This window comes from Larus michahellis, chromosome 2, assembly GCF_964199755.1.
Source record: "Larus michahellis chromosome 2, bLarMic1.1, whole genome shotgun sequence".
NCBI lineage: Eukaryota > Metazoa > Chordata > Aves > Charadriiformes > Laridae > Larus > Larus michahellis.
In genome coordinates, this window is record NC_133897.1 from 160,560,294 (window position 1) to 160,577,089 (window position 16,796).

The window sequence follows — 16,796 nt, forward strand, 5'->3', positions numbered from 1 at the left end:
TTTTGCCATGAGAAGTTAACTAGCTCAATGAAGTTTTCTCTTCCCAAACCAGAGCATTATCTATTCACTACAAACCAGATGAAAAAGAGAAATGACTTGGAGCAGGGAAAGATCTAATTGTATTATCCTTTGGTTTGATAGCAGAAGTCAAATTTTATAGCTCTCTGCTTAGGAAAAAATGAAATAATCTTATATGACCAGGCTTTATGGAAGCCTGTTTTCCACAACCTTCTGAAACTCTTCACAGGTTCATCCAAATTGGCTGAAGGTCTGAAAGGTGGATTGTGCCTACAAGGTTTTCAGAAATAAGCAGTGAAGAAAAAGAGGAAAGCTTTCAATGTGTTCACCTCTCTGAAACATCAGAAAATCCCTGCAGCAACCAGTAAAACTGCAGGAAACAATTTTTTGGAGCATTTCATAGTCACCTATCCCAAGGTCAGAAAAATTCATACTTCCACACACAAAAAAGGAAGCAGACTTGAAAAGAATCTAAACATAAATTGCCCATCTGACTGCTAAAAGTTACAGTATCTGTTGCCTATTTTCCTACTAGGGCTACACAGTTACATAAAAGAGCACCAACCTTTAGGACCCTGGGCCCTCCCCGGCCTGCAGGGGGGGTCTCTGCTCCAGCGGGGTCTCTGCAGGGCTGCAGGGGATCCCTGCTCCGGGCCTGCAGCACCTCCTGCCCTCCTCCTCCTCCGCCCTGGGGCTCCCTCTGCTGCTGCTCCCTCCTTGCCTTCCTCCTCCTCTGCCTGGGCCGCCTTCGGCCCTTTCGCAAACCTCTTTTCCCCCCGGCGCCCCCAGCTTGGCTGAGGGGCTCAGCTGTGTCCTGCGCTGGGGCCCTTGGAGCCGGCTGGGACCGGCTGGGACCGGCTGTGTCCGGCGCGGGGCAGCCCCGGCCGCGCCACACACAGGCCGCCCGGCAGCTCCATGGACATGGACCTGGACCTGGGCGTTTTCAGATATGGACATGGACTCCCTGTACAATCTCAGATGTAGATGTTCTGGTGTGCAATCCAGAAAACAATCCATAGTCATCCTTATGGGCCTATAACTATTTGGTGACATCAAGAGCTAAAACATAATACAGTCTTTTTCATAGTTAGCCAGCATGATTAGGAATTTATAGTGAACGGGGATATATTGCAGAAGAAGTTGATGTTTTTATACTCCATTTACCAGAGTAGAGCTGATTAAGTAGATTTCAGGGCTGAGAGGCTTATATCATGGAATAATTTATTCCAGAATTGGAAAAATCAAGTCAATGCACAAAATGGGAAAGGAAAAATCCAAGTTGATACTACAATAGATCAGATTATGCCCACATTCATCTTTAGTTTAAGTCTTTGTGATATATACACTTTCTTTTCAGCTCTCAATATATACAGCATTAGTATGAGACTTCATTTTTCTATCCTATATCCATTTCAAATTGCAGCCAAAGAAAATGCATCAGTTCAACCCATCAGCCTACATGGATGGATATATTTTGCTTCTCTTCAGTGCATTTTAAGGTAGACTATTTATCTTTATCTCATATTAAACATCTGTGGAGAATCATAAAACACTTTAGAGTGGCTAAAAATATCCCAGAATTCAATAGCGATGTTTTCTTTCTAGCTAACTGCTGAGTTTTTTGCATGATGTTTTTCACAATTAGGGAAACAGCACTTCCGAAGAATCTACCATGAACTTGCTATGTGCTGAGGCATATTATGGGCACTATCTGAACACAGATTGCTACTTAACATATTTTAAGTGGAGTTTTAGTGGTTCAGTTATAAGTGCAGCTTATTAATTTTCTATCTTCAGGATGAAAACAAGATGTAACCACAAAATGCTCTTTGATTCTTCCTGAACTGAATTTGCTTGCTCTATCCTGTTTGGCTAAAAGCAAAAGCTGGTTTGAATCAGAAGCATTTGCTTTCTGGAGGACCATATGAAGTCCTGCTTTACAGAGAAACAGTTTCAAATTCATTAGCACGGTAAGGTAGATCACTCAACTTGTTTTTTCTTGGAGTTTCTCTTTGTTTTTTGAAATAAAGGTGGCCTTAAAATTGATAAAAAAACCCAAAGGTATCTTTTTTTACTATAGAATTGAATGCTAATTGCCCAACTGAAAGGCCAAAAGAGATGTTCAGCACATCTATATCCTTACATCAGCTGTTTTGTAGACAACAGAGCTAACGAGGCATGATTTCCTATGGTTTTATGTTGTATGTCCCCTACATATTCCTCATTTCAACAGCCACCCAAACCAGAAACATTTTTTGTGACCCTCCCTCTGCAAAATTCCACTGTCTTCTCAATATCCACCTTTTGTTTCTGCAGTAACTCAAGGTCTAACCATATTTCCTCAATACTTCCCCCACTCTCCTCAGCTTTCTACCAGGTTCCCAGAGCTCTACCATCATGACTCCTACTTTGTTTAACTACCACCTAGGTAAGAATGCTAACACGCACAAAGAGTTCTGTTACCAACATGTCGATGAGCTGAGTGACTACTGCTAGAATAGGTAACAGCTGAATTCTCTCTTTCAAACAGCAGCTGCATCAAGAGAATCCCTTTTCACTACTCAGTGATGTTTTTCATTAAATTTAGAGGAGCTGAGTATTTCTTTGACCTTTCTGTTCTGTCAAATGGGGTGAAAGTAATAGAAACGGCATTCAAAAGTAGAGCTAAGAGTGACATGAGCCTTAATTTCTCAGGAAACCAGGGAAAAAAAAAAAGAAAAATAAAAACAGAACAGATTTGGTCTTGCTAAATTGCAATAATGTAGTAATTTTGTAATGTAACCCAGTGTACATTTTTTCTTTCATGCTGTCCTGTTTCACTCATGGGGCAACCTAGAAGCTGTGGAGAAAAAATATGATAATGGAGTCTCTGGTTGCTAAAAAAGGCCCGGAGGGTAGGGAAGAAGAAGCTCATTCCATTACAGCTGCTCAACTTTATTTCATCCAACAGCTTAAAATTAGCCTTGATATTTTTAGGGTATCCTGAAAAAGATGGAACACATCAGGGTAGCTGCATGAAGAGGAACAAGAACAGTCTGGCTGATTTTTCCAGCTTCCCCATGCAGCCACACCTGAGATACTGTGTTCAGCATTACTCTCTCCCAGAATTTTTTATTATTATTATTATTATTATTATTATTATTATTATTATTATTATTCACTGCAGCAATGTCTCTCACTCCCAGAATACATTGTTTTCTTTTACTGTTGTCCTTCGTGAAAAACACTGAAAGAATACATAGAGTTTTTTGCTATCTTCAGTTTAGTTAGAATAATAATAAATCCTGTTACAAGTGCTTTCTTCCTTCCTTCTCTTTTTCTACAGTAATACTCCATCTTTCAAGTTAGACAGTAAATTCTTTGAAGAAATGACAATGTCTGACTTATATTACTCCCATTCTGATTTGAGGCTTACTAAGTAAACAATCTAGAAAAAAGAATGTATATAGCAATATACTAACAGGAAATGCAACAGAAAACTCAGGCATAACAAAGTTTATGATAAGAACTGTAATAATATTTCCAACTTCAGCTATATTATACTTGCTTTACACACGGGGTCATAAAAACAACTCAAGCATAAATGCCACACATAGAGGGACTATTTAAGAAACTTTCAAATTAAGGGAGGAACATCCTCGTTATTTTCAAAATCAACATAACTCTTCTTAGTCTCTGCAATCTTCTCTGGTTGTAGCCTAATAGGTCCCTGTCCGATTCGTTCTTTTTCTTGGATTATCTTTGTTACATCAGGGAATGAATATTTACTGGGATCCACTTCTAATTTCTCAACCTGTGTGCTCCTGAAACAAGAGGAAAACAGATGGAAAAAACTTAAATTCAGTGACAAAGGTAACAGAACTATTTTGGGAACCTGATTATAAACCTGTTGAGTTAAGTGTGAGAGATGTTACGGAGTCCAATTAAATCACGATCAAGAGTTCTCATTACTCGAAATTTGATTGTTATAAAAAACACACTGTAAACACAGAAAAGTACTACAAAATCTCTAAGATTTTGTACGAAAGAATCCTTAGCCTACAAACCTCAAAAGTTACATTTTTGACATCTATAATTTGCTTTGTATCAGAACACGGTGATTGCTGGTATCACATTGCAAATGGTTGGCTTTTGATGTAAGACAGGGGTTTTTTAGCATAATTGGTTTTTTCATTCTTTTTTCTTTCTGTTCATTTTTAGCACAATTCCTTCACTGTAGCTGTCTACTAATTTCTATGTGACAGATTCATCTTTGGAAAGCAGAAAGACTTTTATTTAGAGAGAAAATGTAACTATACTAATTTATCTACTTTTATCAGTTAATTCTTATATTTTGGCATTATAGATCCTCACCACATTTGCGTTATGAAAAAAAAATTAAGTGAAAGTATAAGAAAGGTCAGAGTTATAACAGATTTTCCAGTCTATTGCTATTAAGGATATTGTTTCAGATCACACTTAGAAATGTCTACCGTCTACTCATTAAGGGAACCTATCCACATCACATAATGATCAAAGATTTGAAATATTCTTATACTTTCTGTCTTGCAGCTCTAAAGCCACTATTCTTTTCTAATAGAGGAGCTCAACAATTAAATGGAAAAATCTAGCCTGTTTTCAAGTAATTTATAACTGTTCACAGGGAAAATGGCAAAATGGAAATTTAATTGTAGAATGATGTTCTAATTTCTGCAAATTCCAACACAATTTGTACTTCTTCATACTAATTTTCGTTTTATACCGAGTGCTACTTTGGGTCAAAGTTCCAAGCTCAGTATTACAAAAGACAGCGCGTCACTCTTCAAAGATGTGAGAAAACTACGTTTACCCAGGAGATCAGAAAGCCTCATTAGCACCAGAGCAAACAAAAAAGTAGCAAAGTCACTGGATGAAAGAGCGCATTTCTTTGATGACAATACAGGTAATGAAAATATGTAAATAAAGTATATTAAAAGATTTTTGACTGAAAACACGCCATCTTTAGTTGTTACAACAAAGAGAGAGCTTTGCCAAGGAGCTTCCAAATTCTACCAGTGCTTCTCCATCAAGGCTCTGTGAGATCTGAACAGAAGTCCCAGCCCACGTCTGTGTGCAGGATCTCTGTTCCAATGGAGGAGAGATACAGAGGGATTCGTGGGAGTTTTCCTCCTCTCTTCCTAAGCTATGCTGAGGAAAGCATCACTAACAGAAGGGGTAGTAATCGGCCTAGCCACCTCTTTCAGCCTTATGTCACTAGATTTTTCTTGGGCTATGGGAATTATTTGCTCATTTTGCTGAGCGGAAAATGACCAGAGAAGCACCCTGCTTTAATAGTCTAGACAGCCTTTTCCAAAAAGTGACACAAACAAACAAAAACTAGAGGACAATTTTATGGGTAATGAAGACAGGTACAAGAAAACTCTTATTTCTTTACCCTAAATATTCTTCACTTTATAATGTTAGATTTTTTTCTTATACTACACAGTTAATTGAAATAGAAGTGGATTCACTTTGTGGCAGCAGTCTAGAAAATACTCATCCTCGAGGTAAAAGACATTTTTGTTTTCTGTGTAATTTATGAAACACGCTGTGGCCTGGAATCACTTTATCAGTAGCTGTTGGGGAGATTCGAAAAAGAGCACACCAGAATCTTAATCTAATCCCTAATCTGAAGCACTTTAGAAAAAGCTGAAAAAGCACAAACATGAAAATTAATTAGCCTCAGCCTGTGCTACCCTCACATAGTAGAAAAGATTTTCCTTGATTTGTAGTGTTTTAATTAGTAGTGGTATTTTACATTTGTTCAACTGTTCTAAAATTACACAAATTTGTTATCATGAAAATACAGTAAACTCTATGGAGTTTGAATAGCTTATTGCTTAGTAGCAGAGTAAACTTCAGTACACCAGAAATTAATTAATGGTGAGCATTATAAGTAACAGTCCACACCAACAAGCTGGGAAAGGATTATACGCATCAGTCATTCCCAAAATTTAGCACACGCTATCTAAAAGTATCTATTAGCAACAGACAATAGGAAAGGCAGAATCAAGCACAGGTGATTATTATTTTTTTTCTTCCAGAAAGGAAGTGGATTTTTATGTCCTTATAGTCACATGATCAAATATTCTACACTTGTTTAGTAAAACTTCATAGTGCTATCTCAACTACCATGACACAAGGATTTGTCTGACGACAAGACTCGGTTATGTGGAAGGCAGTGCAGCTACGACACACACATCTACTGAGAATCTGCTCCTCTCATCATGTAATCTATGCAAAAAGTGGCTGGGTATTGATGATGTCAAGACTAAACACCTGAAAATTTTTGGAAGAAAGAATGAGTTTTAGGTCGTCTAAACATTTTTGCCATGTGATTCTACCTAGCAGAGTAAAAGTAATCTTGTTGATGAAGCTCTTCCATGAGCAACAGTAAGACAAGAGTGATGAAAACAATAATACTTCATGCAGGACCAGCTATAGCACGTGTCTGGAAATCTCAATGTTTGCAAATTATTTCAATTTCAGTTAAAAAAAAAAAAAAGTAGTTCACAGTTTTTGGCACTGGTACCTGCTGATGAGTGTTCTCTACTCAAGGCAAAATGATGGTCTAAAGATTAGAGCACCATACAAACTAAATAATACTGAATTAAATCCTTTCTTTTTTCCTGGTATTTTTTTTTTCCCTTAGAAAGGCTCTTTCCATCCGAGCATAGATCAACAATGCTTTTAAAAAAGAAAATTAAAAGACTTCACAAAGTCCTTCCATTTTGCATAACTATAGCAGGCTGCTGAACAATCTGGTGTGTGACAGAGCACATATCTGATAATTTGATATTTTTTGATAATTTACACTTTTGTTCACACAGTCCTTAATCCCCATATTTGATATTTTAATGATTTGACAGTTACATTCCCTTGTTTCAACTTCTGAATTTGAATAAAATTTAGATTGCTAAAGATTTATCATATGTTTCATCCGGAATACATGGGTTTTGACATTTGTTTGAAAGTTTCATTTTGGCACCAGGATTTCCAAAGATATTTACAAGTCACAACCAACAGCTTTGGAGAAGCACTTTTTCCAGTCTTTTAACACTGTGAATGAAACAGCACAAAAGTTATTATCATCTAAGAAAAAGTATTAATAAATCCTTTTCTTGAATAAGAAAATAAAGTGATTTCAGTATGTGGAATTATATCTTATTTGAAAGCTTTGAGAAAGACAAATCTTTATGTATGTGTTTTAAAAACTGATGGTGAATGTCTAACACATGCCATACTCTGGTCTCAGCTTTTGGAAATACAGGCTTAGAAAAATCTACTAGGTCATCTAAGCAAATAGTCATGGTTTTATAAATACTTGGAATATTAATACTTCTTTCATAAGAAGGTCTCTTTCATGAGAGGTCTTTCAAATCTCTCTATATAGGTGTAATCTGAACAGAAGCTATTACTGAAGTCTTCAGAATCAGTGGATCATTGGGAAGATATGAATAAACAACGGCTGGCAGAATCAAATTTATTTTTCAAGGATTAAACTACAATCAAGAAGAACTAATAAATCACTGGTTAAAAGTTCTGATAAATAAATGCTGATGATATCTAGGTCATTCTGCTCTAAAAGATAAATACACCTCACAGATAGGATTCATCAGTTTAAGAACGTATATAACACTAGCATCCAAGTTTCTAAAAGTTAGACAGAAAATCATAGTCACTATGACATTTTCAACTTCACTGCTCCACCCCTTACCCTCTTTTGCACAATCATCTCAAGATACCCAATTTCAAACTGACCTTGTCTGTTAGCAAGAAATATGTTCCAACACCTGCAGTACGCAAAATGATCCTCAATTTCTAGGTTTGGCTCTAATACCACCTTATTTTCACTCCTCGATTAACCCAGAAAAGCAAAAATCACTGTTAAATTTGTCAGTTAATGTGGAGTCCCTAATGTTTAACCATTAGGGAAGCTTACACTGAAAACACTAACAAGGTGTTAAGACTTTCTGTTTACAAAGTTATGGAGTGTTACAAAGGCACTTTAAAGTACGTCTCTGCCCTCAGTCTTTTGTCCTTGTCGCATATGGACAGCTGGAGATGAATTTAGATTGTAGTGATCAAGAGTTTACTGAACACTATTCTTGAGATTGCTGTTCTCCAGGAGGGCAAGTTTCTGAAGTCTCCTCACCCTTATTACAGTTATGGATTACCAGACGCCTGTGTGTGCAAATTAATTTTCAAATCACTTCTTAGGCAACCCACCTTTTGTTCGCCTCATTAGTGAAATGATAGAGATGTATACCCTCTACTCTGATTAGCCTCAGGCCTCCATGAGAATGCAAATGAATCTATACTTTAAGATTGACTTGAGTAAAAAGGCTTTTCAATATGTTGCTTAGTCATAACTTACTCCACTTTCTTTTTAAGAAGTCAACTGAATTAAAACTCCTATGGCTCCTCCTTTCCCAGAAAATGTAACTTGCATTGTAAAAATTCTCAGTGTCTTCATAACAGCTAACAAACTATGTAGCCTGCAAATATTATTTCTGCAAATCTATTCAACTCTCAAGGTTTATGATCTACTCCCAGGTATTTATAGAAGGCAAACATGACATCTCAGTAGAATTGATAACTGATTTGCCATTTGTGATCTTTCCACACATTTATTTATCTTTCATGCAGGCACGCTTCAGATGTGCTAAGCTTTCTTCAAGTTAAAATATTTGTGCTTGGTTTAGGCATAGAAGTGAAGGTGAATTCAGGTTTTGAAAGGTCACATAAATCCTCTTGCAGTTCTTTCACGTTAGTTTTTCCATTCAATTTCTGACCTCATCTTACCTCACATTCCTAGTCTTGAGGAAATTATTCATCTTATTCTACTGTATTTCTCTTTGCAACATGAAATTCTCGTATTTCCAATTTGTCACACCTCTGTCCCTCTCTGTGAATTGTAGAAATGTAAGACTGGGAGAGATCTTCAGCCATTAAGTCTGTGGAAAGGGAGGGAGTATTCCCACACTTCACAAGGATTGTTTCAAGGATCCTAATTAGGACTTCTCACTCCCAAAGAAAGATTCTTACCCTTACATCTACAAATTTCTCCCACAAATTTGTTCTTTGCACTTCTCCACCAAAATGAACCAAGCTAAATTAGGGTCATCCAGTAAATCAGAGCTTCTTTCTGATCTCATCTTCAGCAACATTGTTAAATCTCAAGTGAGACAACTGTAGAGTTTTTTAAATAATCTGTCTTTTTTTCTTTGCTTGTTAATAAATGGAAAAAAGCGCAACTGAAAATAAAAAGTTCTCCAAGGAAAGTAAATTAATGCTTGTTCGTTACTGTGAAATTGTAAACCATAAAAGGAGTTCTGTTAATGAGTCCTATGATGACATGTTTGCTAGAAAAAGGTTGGAATTAAAATCCAACACAGTATTAAAAACATCCAAGTTTTCTTGGCCTCAAGTTCAATGTAACTTACAGGCATTTTTGTATATTTCTCTCCCAACTAGTGAAATCTGTCTGAAACTGGATAACCAGTTCAAAAGCTTTTATGGGTGTACCAGCAGACAGCGGTGGACATTCCAGCAGCATATGTTTTTCTTTTGTTTTCCCCTTAAAAAACTGTATGAAAAAAAAAACAACAATAAAAAAAAACCCCAAAACCCCACCAACTTCCAAAAAGCCAGAAATTACATACTGCCAGTAAGAACTGATTCCAATAGAATGTAAGTCAGATTTCTACTCTAATGCATTACACAGTATTTTCTATAGCACCTGCTGGCTTAGTCAACCAGTGCAACGTTACTTAGCCAAGAGGAGAATGGCACTTGCAGCAGTCGGATTTGCAATGCTTGAACTACTTAGATAGAAACCAACTCTACCTTACACTCCTTATTTCATTAAAAAACCTGTGTATAGACTACAACTAGCTGATTTATTTTTAAGTCTGCCTTGTGAAGTACCCTAGAAATTGCTGCTCTCTTCCTTTGCCTATTTAAATTTATCCATTCGCTGTCTTTATTTCTCAGACTCTCTCTATAAAGATCCATACTAAAAAAAAAAAATAAAACAAAACAAACAAACAAACAAACAAAACCAAAACAAAAAAACTCATCCAAAAAGATCTCTCTCATGTATTCCTATGTATCTTTCTTAACTGGAGGAATTCAACTGTGTGCATATTTACATTTAGAGACATTTTGAGTTTTATTTCATTTTGGGGTTTTTTACAACATGTTAAAGGAAGAATAGTCTAAAGCTGAGGGTGTGAGACAAGATTATTGACTTCATGTAACTGTTACACTTAAAATTTCCACTATGGCTTCAGAAAATTAAGTTCCTACCCACACTTGAATTTCACTTCTGCAGCTGTGGGGAACTCAACTTCTGTACCTCTCAGATGAATTGCGAGGCCAGTTACAGTAACGACTGGCATACTCAGCAGCTATATTAATAGAGGCTTTACAAGGATAATAAATCAGTCAAATTCCTCCCGTAGAAACTTGTCTCTTTGAAGGTCTGAAATACAGTTTTGTTCTTCTACGTGGCAGAAGTAATGACAGTATCATCATGTAATCTAGCTAACAAGAGTTAAAGAAATTTAAAGCACTACATTATAGCTTAGCAGATTATATGTCTGACAGCATTTAGCTAAGACATCTGTAGCTGTCAAGTGTAATCACTGTAATGAATGTTCTTCTGTAATCTAAGAGACAACTATTCAGCAGATTTTTAACATCTGGCTAGTCAGCGACTTTTCAACTAAAGAGGTCAAAACTTACTATTCTTAGTAAGAATTGTAATTCAAAAGACTTTTTTCCTACTTCTAATTTTGTGATACTTATTCCTGTAATATTTTAACAGTAAAATTCTTATTTTTTCTTCAAAATCTACAGTAAGCATATTCATAATTACTTAAAACTGCATTGAAATCAAACACAAATTCCTGGAGTTTCACTATGCCATGGAGTATCTTTAGTTCATCAGCTAGCAGGAAAGGGGACAATTTCACATTATTACTTCCATTACTTCCATGTTCCCATTATTATTTCTATTTAAACATTTATTGTGTAGCCAAAAGTAAAGGCACACAGAGGGTTCTAAGGAAATGTAAATTCCTAACTGACAAGCTGCCAACTCTTTTCTGTTTGTCAGAATCCACTTGGAAGAGAGATAACGTCAGTTATCTAACGAAGGAAGATCTATTTTTCTCCTAGAAAAAAAGCTAAGATATTTCTTTAAACTGATTTCTTTTACTGTGTATAAAGTTTTAACTGTTTTTCTGTGGGAAAGTGCCATTCCTTTTGTAAAGTAGAATTATAGAACAGAATCATAGAACACATTGGATTGGAAGGGACATTTAAAGGTCACCTAGTCCGCCCCTCCTGCAATAAGCAGGGACATCTTCAGATCAGAGAGAACTGATCTGTTCAGATCTGTTGGCCAGATCAGAGCCCTGACCAACACGACCTCGAATGTTTCCAGGCATGGTGGTCTATCACCTCTCTGGGCAACCTGGGCCAGTGTTTCACCACCATTACTGAAAAAATTTCTTCCTTGTATCTAGTCTAAATCTCCCCTCTTTTAGTTAAAAACCATTACCCCTGGCCCTATTGCAACAGGACCTGCTAAAAGTCTGTATCCATGTTTCTTATGAGTCCCCTTTAAGCATTGGAAAGCCACAATAAGGTCTCCCTGAAGCCTACTCTTCTCCAGGCTGAAGAACCCCAACTCTCAGCCTGTCCTCATAGCAGAGGTGCTCCAGCCCTCTCAGCATTTTTGTGGCCTGCTCTGAACCTGCTCCAACAGGTCCATGTCTTTCCTGTGCTGAGGGCTCCAGAGCTGGACACAGGACTCCAGGTGGGGATCTCACCAGAGCGGAGCAGAGGGGCAGAACCACCTCTCTCGACCTGCTGGCCACGCTTCTTGTGATGCAGCCTAGGATATGGTTGGCCTTCTGCGCTGCAAGCGCATATTGCCAGCTTGTGTCCCGCTGCGCAGAACCTTGCACGTGGCCTTCTTGAACATCATGAGGTTCACATGGGCCCACTTCTTGAGCCTGTCCAGGTCCCTCTGGATGGCATCCCATCCCTCAGGTGTGTCAAACACACCACTCAGCTTGGTGTCATCCCCAAACTTGCTGAGGGTGCACTTGATCCCACTGACCATGTCATTGATAAAGATATTGAACAGTAATGGTCTCAATATGGACCCCTGAGGGACATCACTTGCCACTGATCTCCATCTGGACATCGAGCCGTTGACCACTACCCTCTGGATGCGACCATCCAACCAATTCCTCATCCACCAAACAGTCCACCCATCAAATCCATCTCTCTCCAATGTAGAGAGAAGGATGTTGTGGGGGATTGTGTCAAAGGCCTTACAGAAGTCCTGGTAGATGATATCCATTGCTCTTCCTTGGTCCACTGATGTAGTCACTCCATCATAGAAGGCCCCGAGGTTGGTCAGGCAGGACTAGCCCTTGGTGAAGCTATGCTGGCTGTCTTGAGTCGCCTTCCTGTTCTCCATGTGCTTCTAGGAGGGTTCTAGGTGTATCTTCTAGGAGGCTTCTAGGTGTATCTTCTAGGAGGCTTCTAGGTGGCTCTTCTAGGAGGATCTGTTCCATGATCTTCCTGGGCACAGAGGTGAGGCTGACACATCCCAGGGTCCTTCTTTGTATCCTATTTAAAAATGTGTGCAATGTTTCCCTTTTTGCAGTGACCAGGGACTTCACCTGACTGCCATGACTTTCCAAATATCATGGAGATTAAGTATCCACCATTTGGCTTGGAGCTTTTAAAAATATTTTAAGTACTCAGTAATGAAGATGGTGCACTTGTAATCACTGGTGCCTAAGGAAAGGGTGCAGTGTTTCTGGCTCATTAGGAATCTCAAAAAATACTTGCAGTCCCCCTATCATTTTGTCATCATGCAGGTCATTCAAGAAAAGAAGTCATGACTCATCCTTATTAAAAATAAGAAGTAAAAAGCAGAATTAATGACAACCGACTCTTGCAGAGCCATTTTGCCAGTCTCCTAAATATTGCGACCAAGAAGAATACCCATGACCCATAATGCTATTTTTCAATAACTGTTTAGGCTTTCTATCAACAGGCACCAGAATGAAATCAAACAAGGAAACAAATGCAACACTTCAAATATAAACAGATAAATGGCTTAACAGACTTTGTTGTTACTATATCTTATTCTGGTATGAATGTCATTGCCTATAGCAAGAGGAAAAGGAAAGATTAAAAGATATATGATAGTATTTCTACTTAGGCTAAGTGCCCATCAACCCTAGTGTCTATCTACAGCAATGGCTATTAACACTTGCTAAGAGTTAAAACAAAAAATTGCGCATCACTGATATTTGCTTGCTTCTGGCAGTCATTACCTGCAAGATTTCAAGAGCTGGAGTTTACATGACATTTAATAGGATGGATCTGTGTTAGAAAACATTGCAGAATTGCTTTTTGAACCCAGTTATTATTGCAGTAGCTCAACCTGTATACCAGTGAGCAAATACATTCATGAGAGGGATTTAAAATCATTGCTTTCTAAATGGTTTTCAGACTTGAGTTACGCAACAAGGAGCTTTGCAGAGGCAATTCTTGGTAGGTGATTTAGGTTTAGTATATATATCAGTTTAATAATCTGAATGAGCTGATGGAAAAAAAAACTGATCAGAAGAAATAAGTGCTTTTTTGGCTCTGCTGTTGGAGCTGATCACTTTATAAACAGCACCAGACAGGCCATTAGTTTAAAGCTTTTGGCCATATTTTTATTCTATTCAAATCAATATTTTCATACTTTCAACAATAACATAATAAGAAGTGTATATCCTGGCATGTGAATAACACACAGACAAAAAATAAAACTAATGCAAAAGAAAAAAAGGAATTACCTTCTTGCATTTTTTTGCGGTGTATTGCAGTTGGAACGTTTAACTGAAGTTGATACTTTTTGCTTAGCCAGGATTATTTCTTTAGCCTAAAATAAAAATAGACCGAAAAATAAGTCTCATATTAATTGATATTTATGCTTGCAAGCATTTAAATAATCTCTCAAAAATAGAGAAATTAAGAGGGTCTGAATAAATTTTCTCTTGTGATATTTACTCTTTCTGTTAGATTTTAACACTCGTCACTCAGCATGAAACAATGTATAAGGCAATTTTAACCAAATGATCTGAATGGTATTATATTAAAATATATATCTGAGTATATGTATATATATGTAAGTAATTAAATAGATGCATATATTTGTATTTAAATATATGCTGTATAGTTTAGTACTATGTTAATAATGCACATTACTGATTTTCTCCATAACTAACTAACTGGTTTATGATGTGCCTCCCACTTGCATCTCAGTTCTTCTGTCCATGTGCTAGTTCAGACGTTTTTATTAAAGAATCTGCTGCAGTCTGGAATACGTCTCTCTCTTTAAAAAAGGGACTGGTGACCACAAACTCCCTCAGCACCTTTGCTAAAACAGAATCTCAAGCTCAAAGTCCAAGTGAATTCCTCTTCTCAAAGAAAACATGTCCATCACTATTCTTTGGCAGACATGGTATTGGCAAAAGGATATCTCATGGCAAAAAGGTATCTCTTTCCCTTCTTAACATCATCACGAGAGAGGGACCCCTTAAGTATTTGAAAGGAAGGAGGAGAACAGGAACTGGACCAAATGGTTAATTTTATTGACATCTAGTACAACTGGTTTGAAAGTAGTCTGTTCCAGACCCCCAGTAAACTTAACGTCTCTTTTCTAAAATCTCCAAGAAATAAAACAGATCCTGTAGCTTCTGTCATACATTTCTGAAATTCATTGTCAAGGGGCTGTTCCCCTCTGGTTCTATATATACTCTAGTGAAGGAAAGTTTTTTAGTTTGGGCTTTCCTTCTCTTCTCAGGAGGCCCTGTAGTGTTCTGTTCTTATAACAATAATTCATTCCTTTGAGTCTCTTGAGACTAACGTTCCTTACTTTGCCCTCAGAGCACGTCATCAAGGATGGTGAGGAAAGTTGCTGATTCTGCAATCAACAGTACAGGCTTCCTTGACAAGATGCCATCCTGGAATATGGGGAAGGGATAGGATTTGCCTTCTAGAACATTCACTATTAATTATCAAGTATTTTTGACCTAAAAGCTCTTTTGCTCAAAAGATGCCCTACAGCCTCTGTTCAGGGGAAAAAAAAAAAGTGATACTGTCTAATTTTATTTGGTTTTGAAACAAAACTCCGTATGTGAGCTTCATCAAGCCAGCAGTTGACTGTCCATCTCTTAGTGACATTGATCAAGTGAGGATAACTGTTCTGGAAAACAGAACCGCCATAGCTTCAGCTGTGGCCAAATATAACACTTTGGGCTCAGTAGGAAGATAACTGTATGAAATTTAAAGCCTGTGATATACAGAAAGATGGACTAAATGAATATAACGAAGTTTCCTAAAAGTGATTCTATGAAACTTTTGCTAATAGTTGCATTAATCAGAAAACAGAAAGAAGGGCTATTTTCATAACATTACCAGAGAATTCTAGAAATGGATGTGTTACACAGAATCTGGAATATAGTCGAGAAAACAGAATTAATATGTGAAGACAACATTTTTCAGCTGACTCATCTTTTCAGTCCACAATTTTTTTCCTATAGGAAAATTCCTTCTGCAACAGGAATTCCACTGAGTAACAGAGTTTCCCTGAAACACATTGATTCTGAAGCATTAATAGATTTCTAGGGTTCCACAGCTATATGTCTCCACATGCCTTTGACGGTAATGAAATATTACTGCATTTACCATTCCTAGATAAGTGAGAATTATATAGTGAAATTCTATCAAATAACCTTTACACTGACATGCATAATATATACCACTCCTATTTTTAAATTAATTAAGGAATCTAACTCATTGATCTTTAAGTTTCTAAATGCTTTTGGAGGCCTAGGCAATAAAAAGTTGTCAGAATTCATTTGTGACTGATGATATAATGAAGAATTAATCAAAAAGTCTAAATTTTGCTCTCTGATTTACTAAAATAAGGAAAGTGAAGTTTTAAAACATGACACAGAATGTCTCAGAACCCTAAATAAAAACTGCTTGCTAATAACACTGGTTTTTGATGCTGTTTCTCAGACATTAATTAAAATGCAACTGGTGTAATCTACTCATGACATTTTACAAAAATCCCTGATTTCATATGCCAATTTTGGTCAAAGTCTATTAAAGAAACTCTCAGTTTTCAATTTTTCTGTATCACCTGCAAAGATGACACTACCAGAGCATAGAAGTTCAAAGTTTAAAAAGCTTCATGTCACAAATATTTTTCCCAGAAAATGAAGCACGTACAATGTAGTCACCATCAACTCTTTACTGATGCAAAGTCTCTGTAGAGACAGTCATTACATTATAAACACTAAACGTTAAAAGTGTCACTATATCATTTCACTGAATGTTGTGTCCTTTGGTTTGTTTTGATGACCTTCCAAAACATGTTAGTAGACACTGCCTTAGAAAGATGCTCCTTCTGCAGTGATTTACTGTGCAGTAAAGAGTACATTTAAGAAAAGTGTTCCTAGAAAAGAGGGTGAAAATGATTTGCTTTCATTCATTTCTTGTGGAATTTACTATCTCCGACATCTGTGGAATGGCAAGGTCATCAGAGAGGCAAGGAAAGAGGTTTTTGTTTTTCATTTTAAAGGCTAGGGAACTATGAACAGGCTGAAAGATGAATGGTGGAAGGTTTAGTAATCTGATCAGAAACTCACTAAAGCAAGTGAAAAACACTG

At 37.1% G+C, this 16,796-nt stretch overlaps 1 protein-coding gene across 5 annotated transcripts in view; it reads right to left on the reverse strand.

Moving 5' to 3' along the window:
- Nucleotides 1-3,268: 3,268 nt before the first annotated feature.
- Nucleotides 3,269-16,796, reverse strand: part of LOC141739827 (dynein axonemal assembly factor 11-like) — a 57,981-nt gene continuing 44,453 nt past the window's right edge. For 2 of the 5 annotated variants that reach the window (XM_074577857.1, XM_074577858.1), the window contains 2 exons: nucleotides 13,914-13,999; nucleotides 3,635-3,821 (listed from right to left, as the gene is read on the reverse strand). In XM_074577857.1, the coding sequence (XP_074433958.1) occupies nucleotides 3,635-3,821; nucleotides 13,914-13,999 (273 nt within the window). Of the gene's footprint in view, nucleotides 3,822-13,913; nucleotides 14,000-16,796 lie in introns of all 5 variants that reach the window. The other 3 variants (XM_074577854.1, XM_074577855.1, XM_074577856.1) reach the window with 3 other exon arrangements.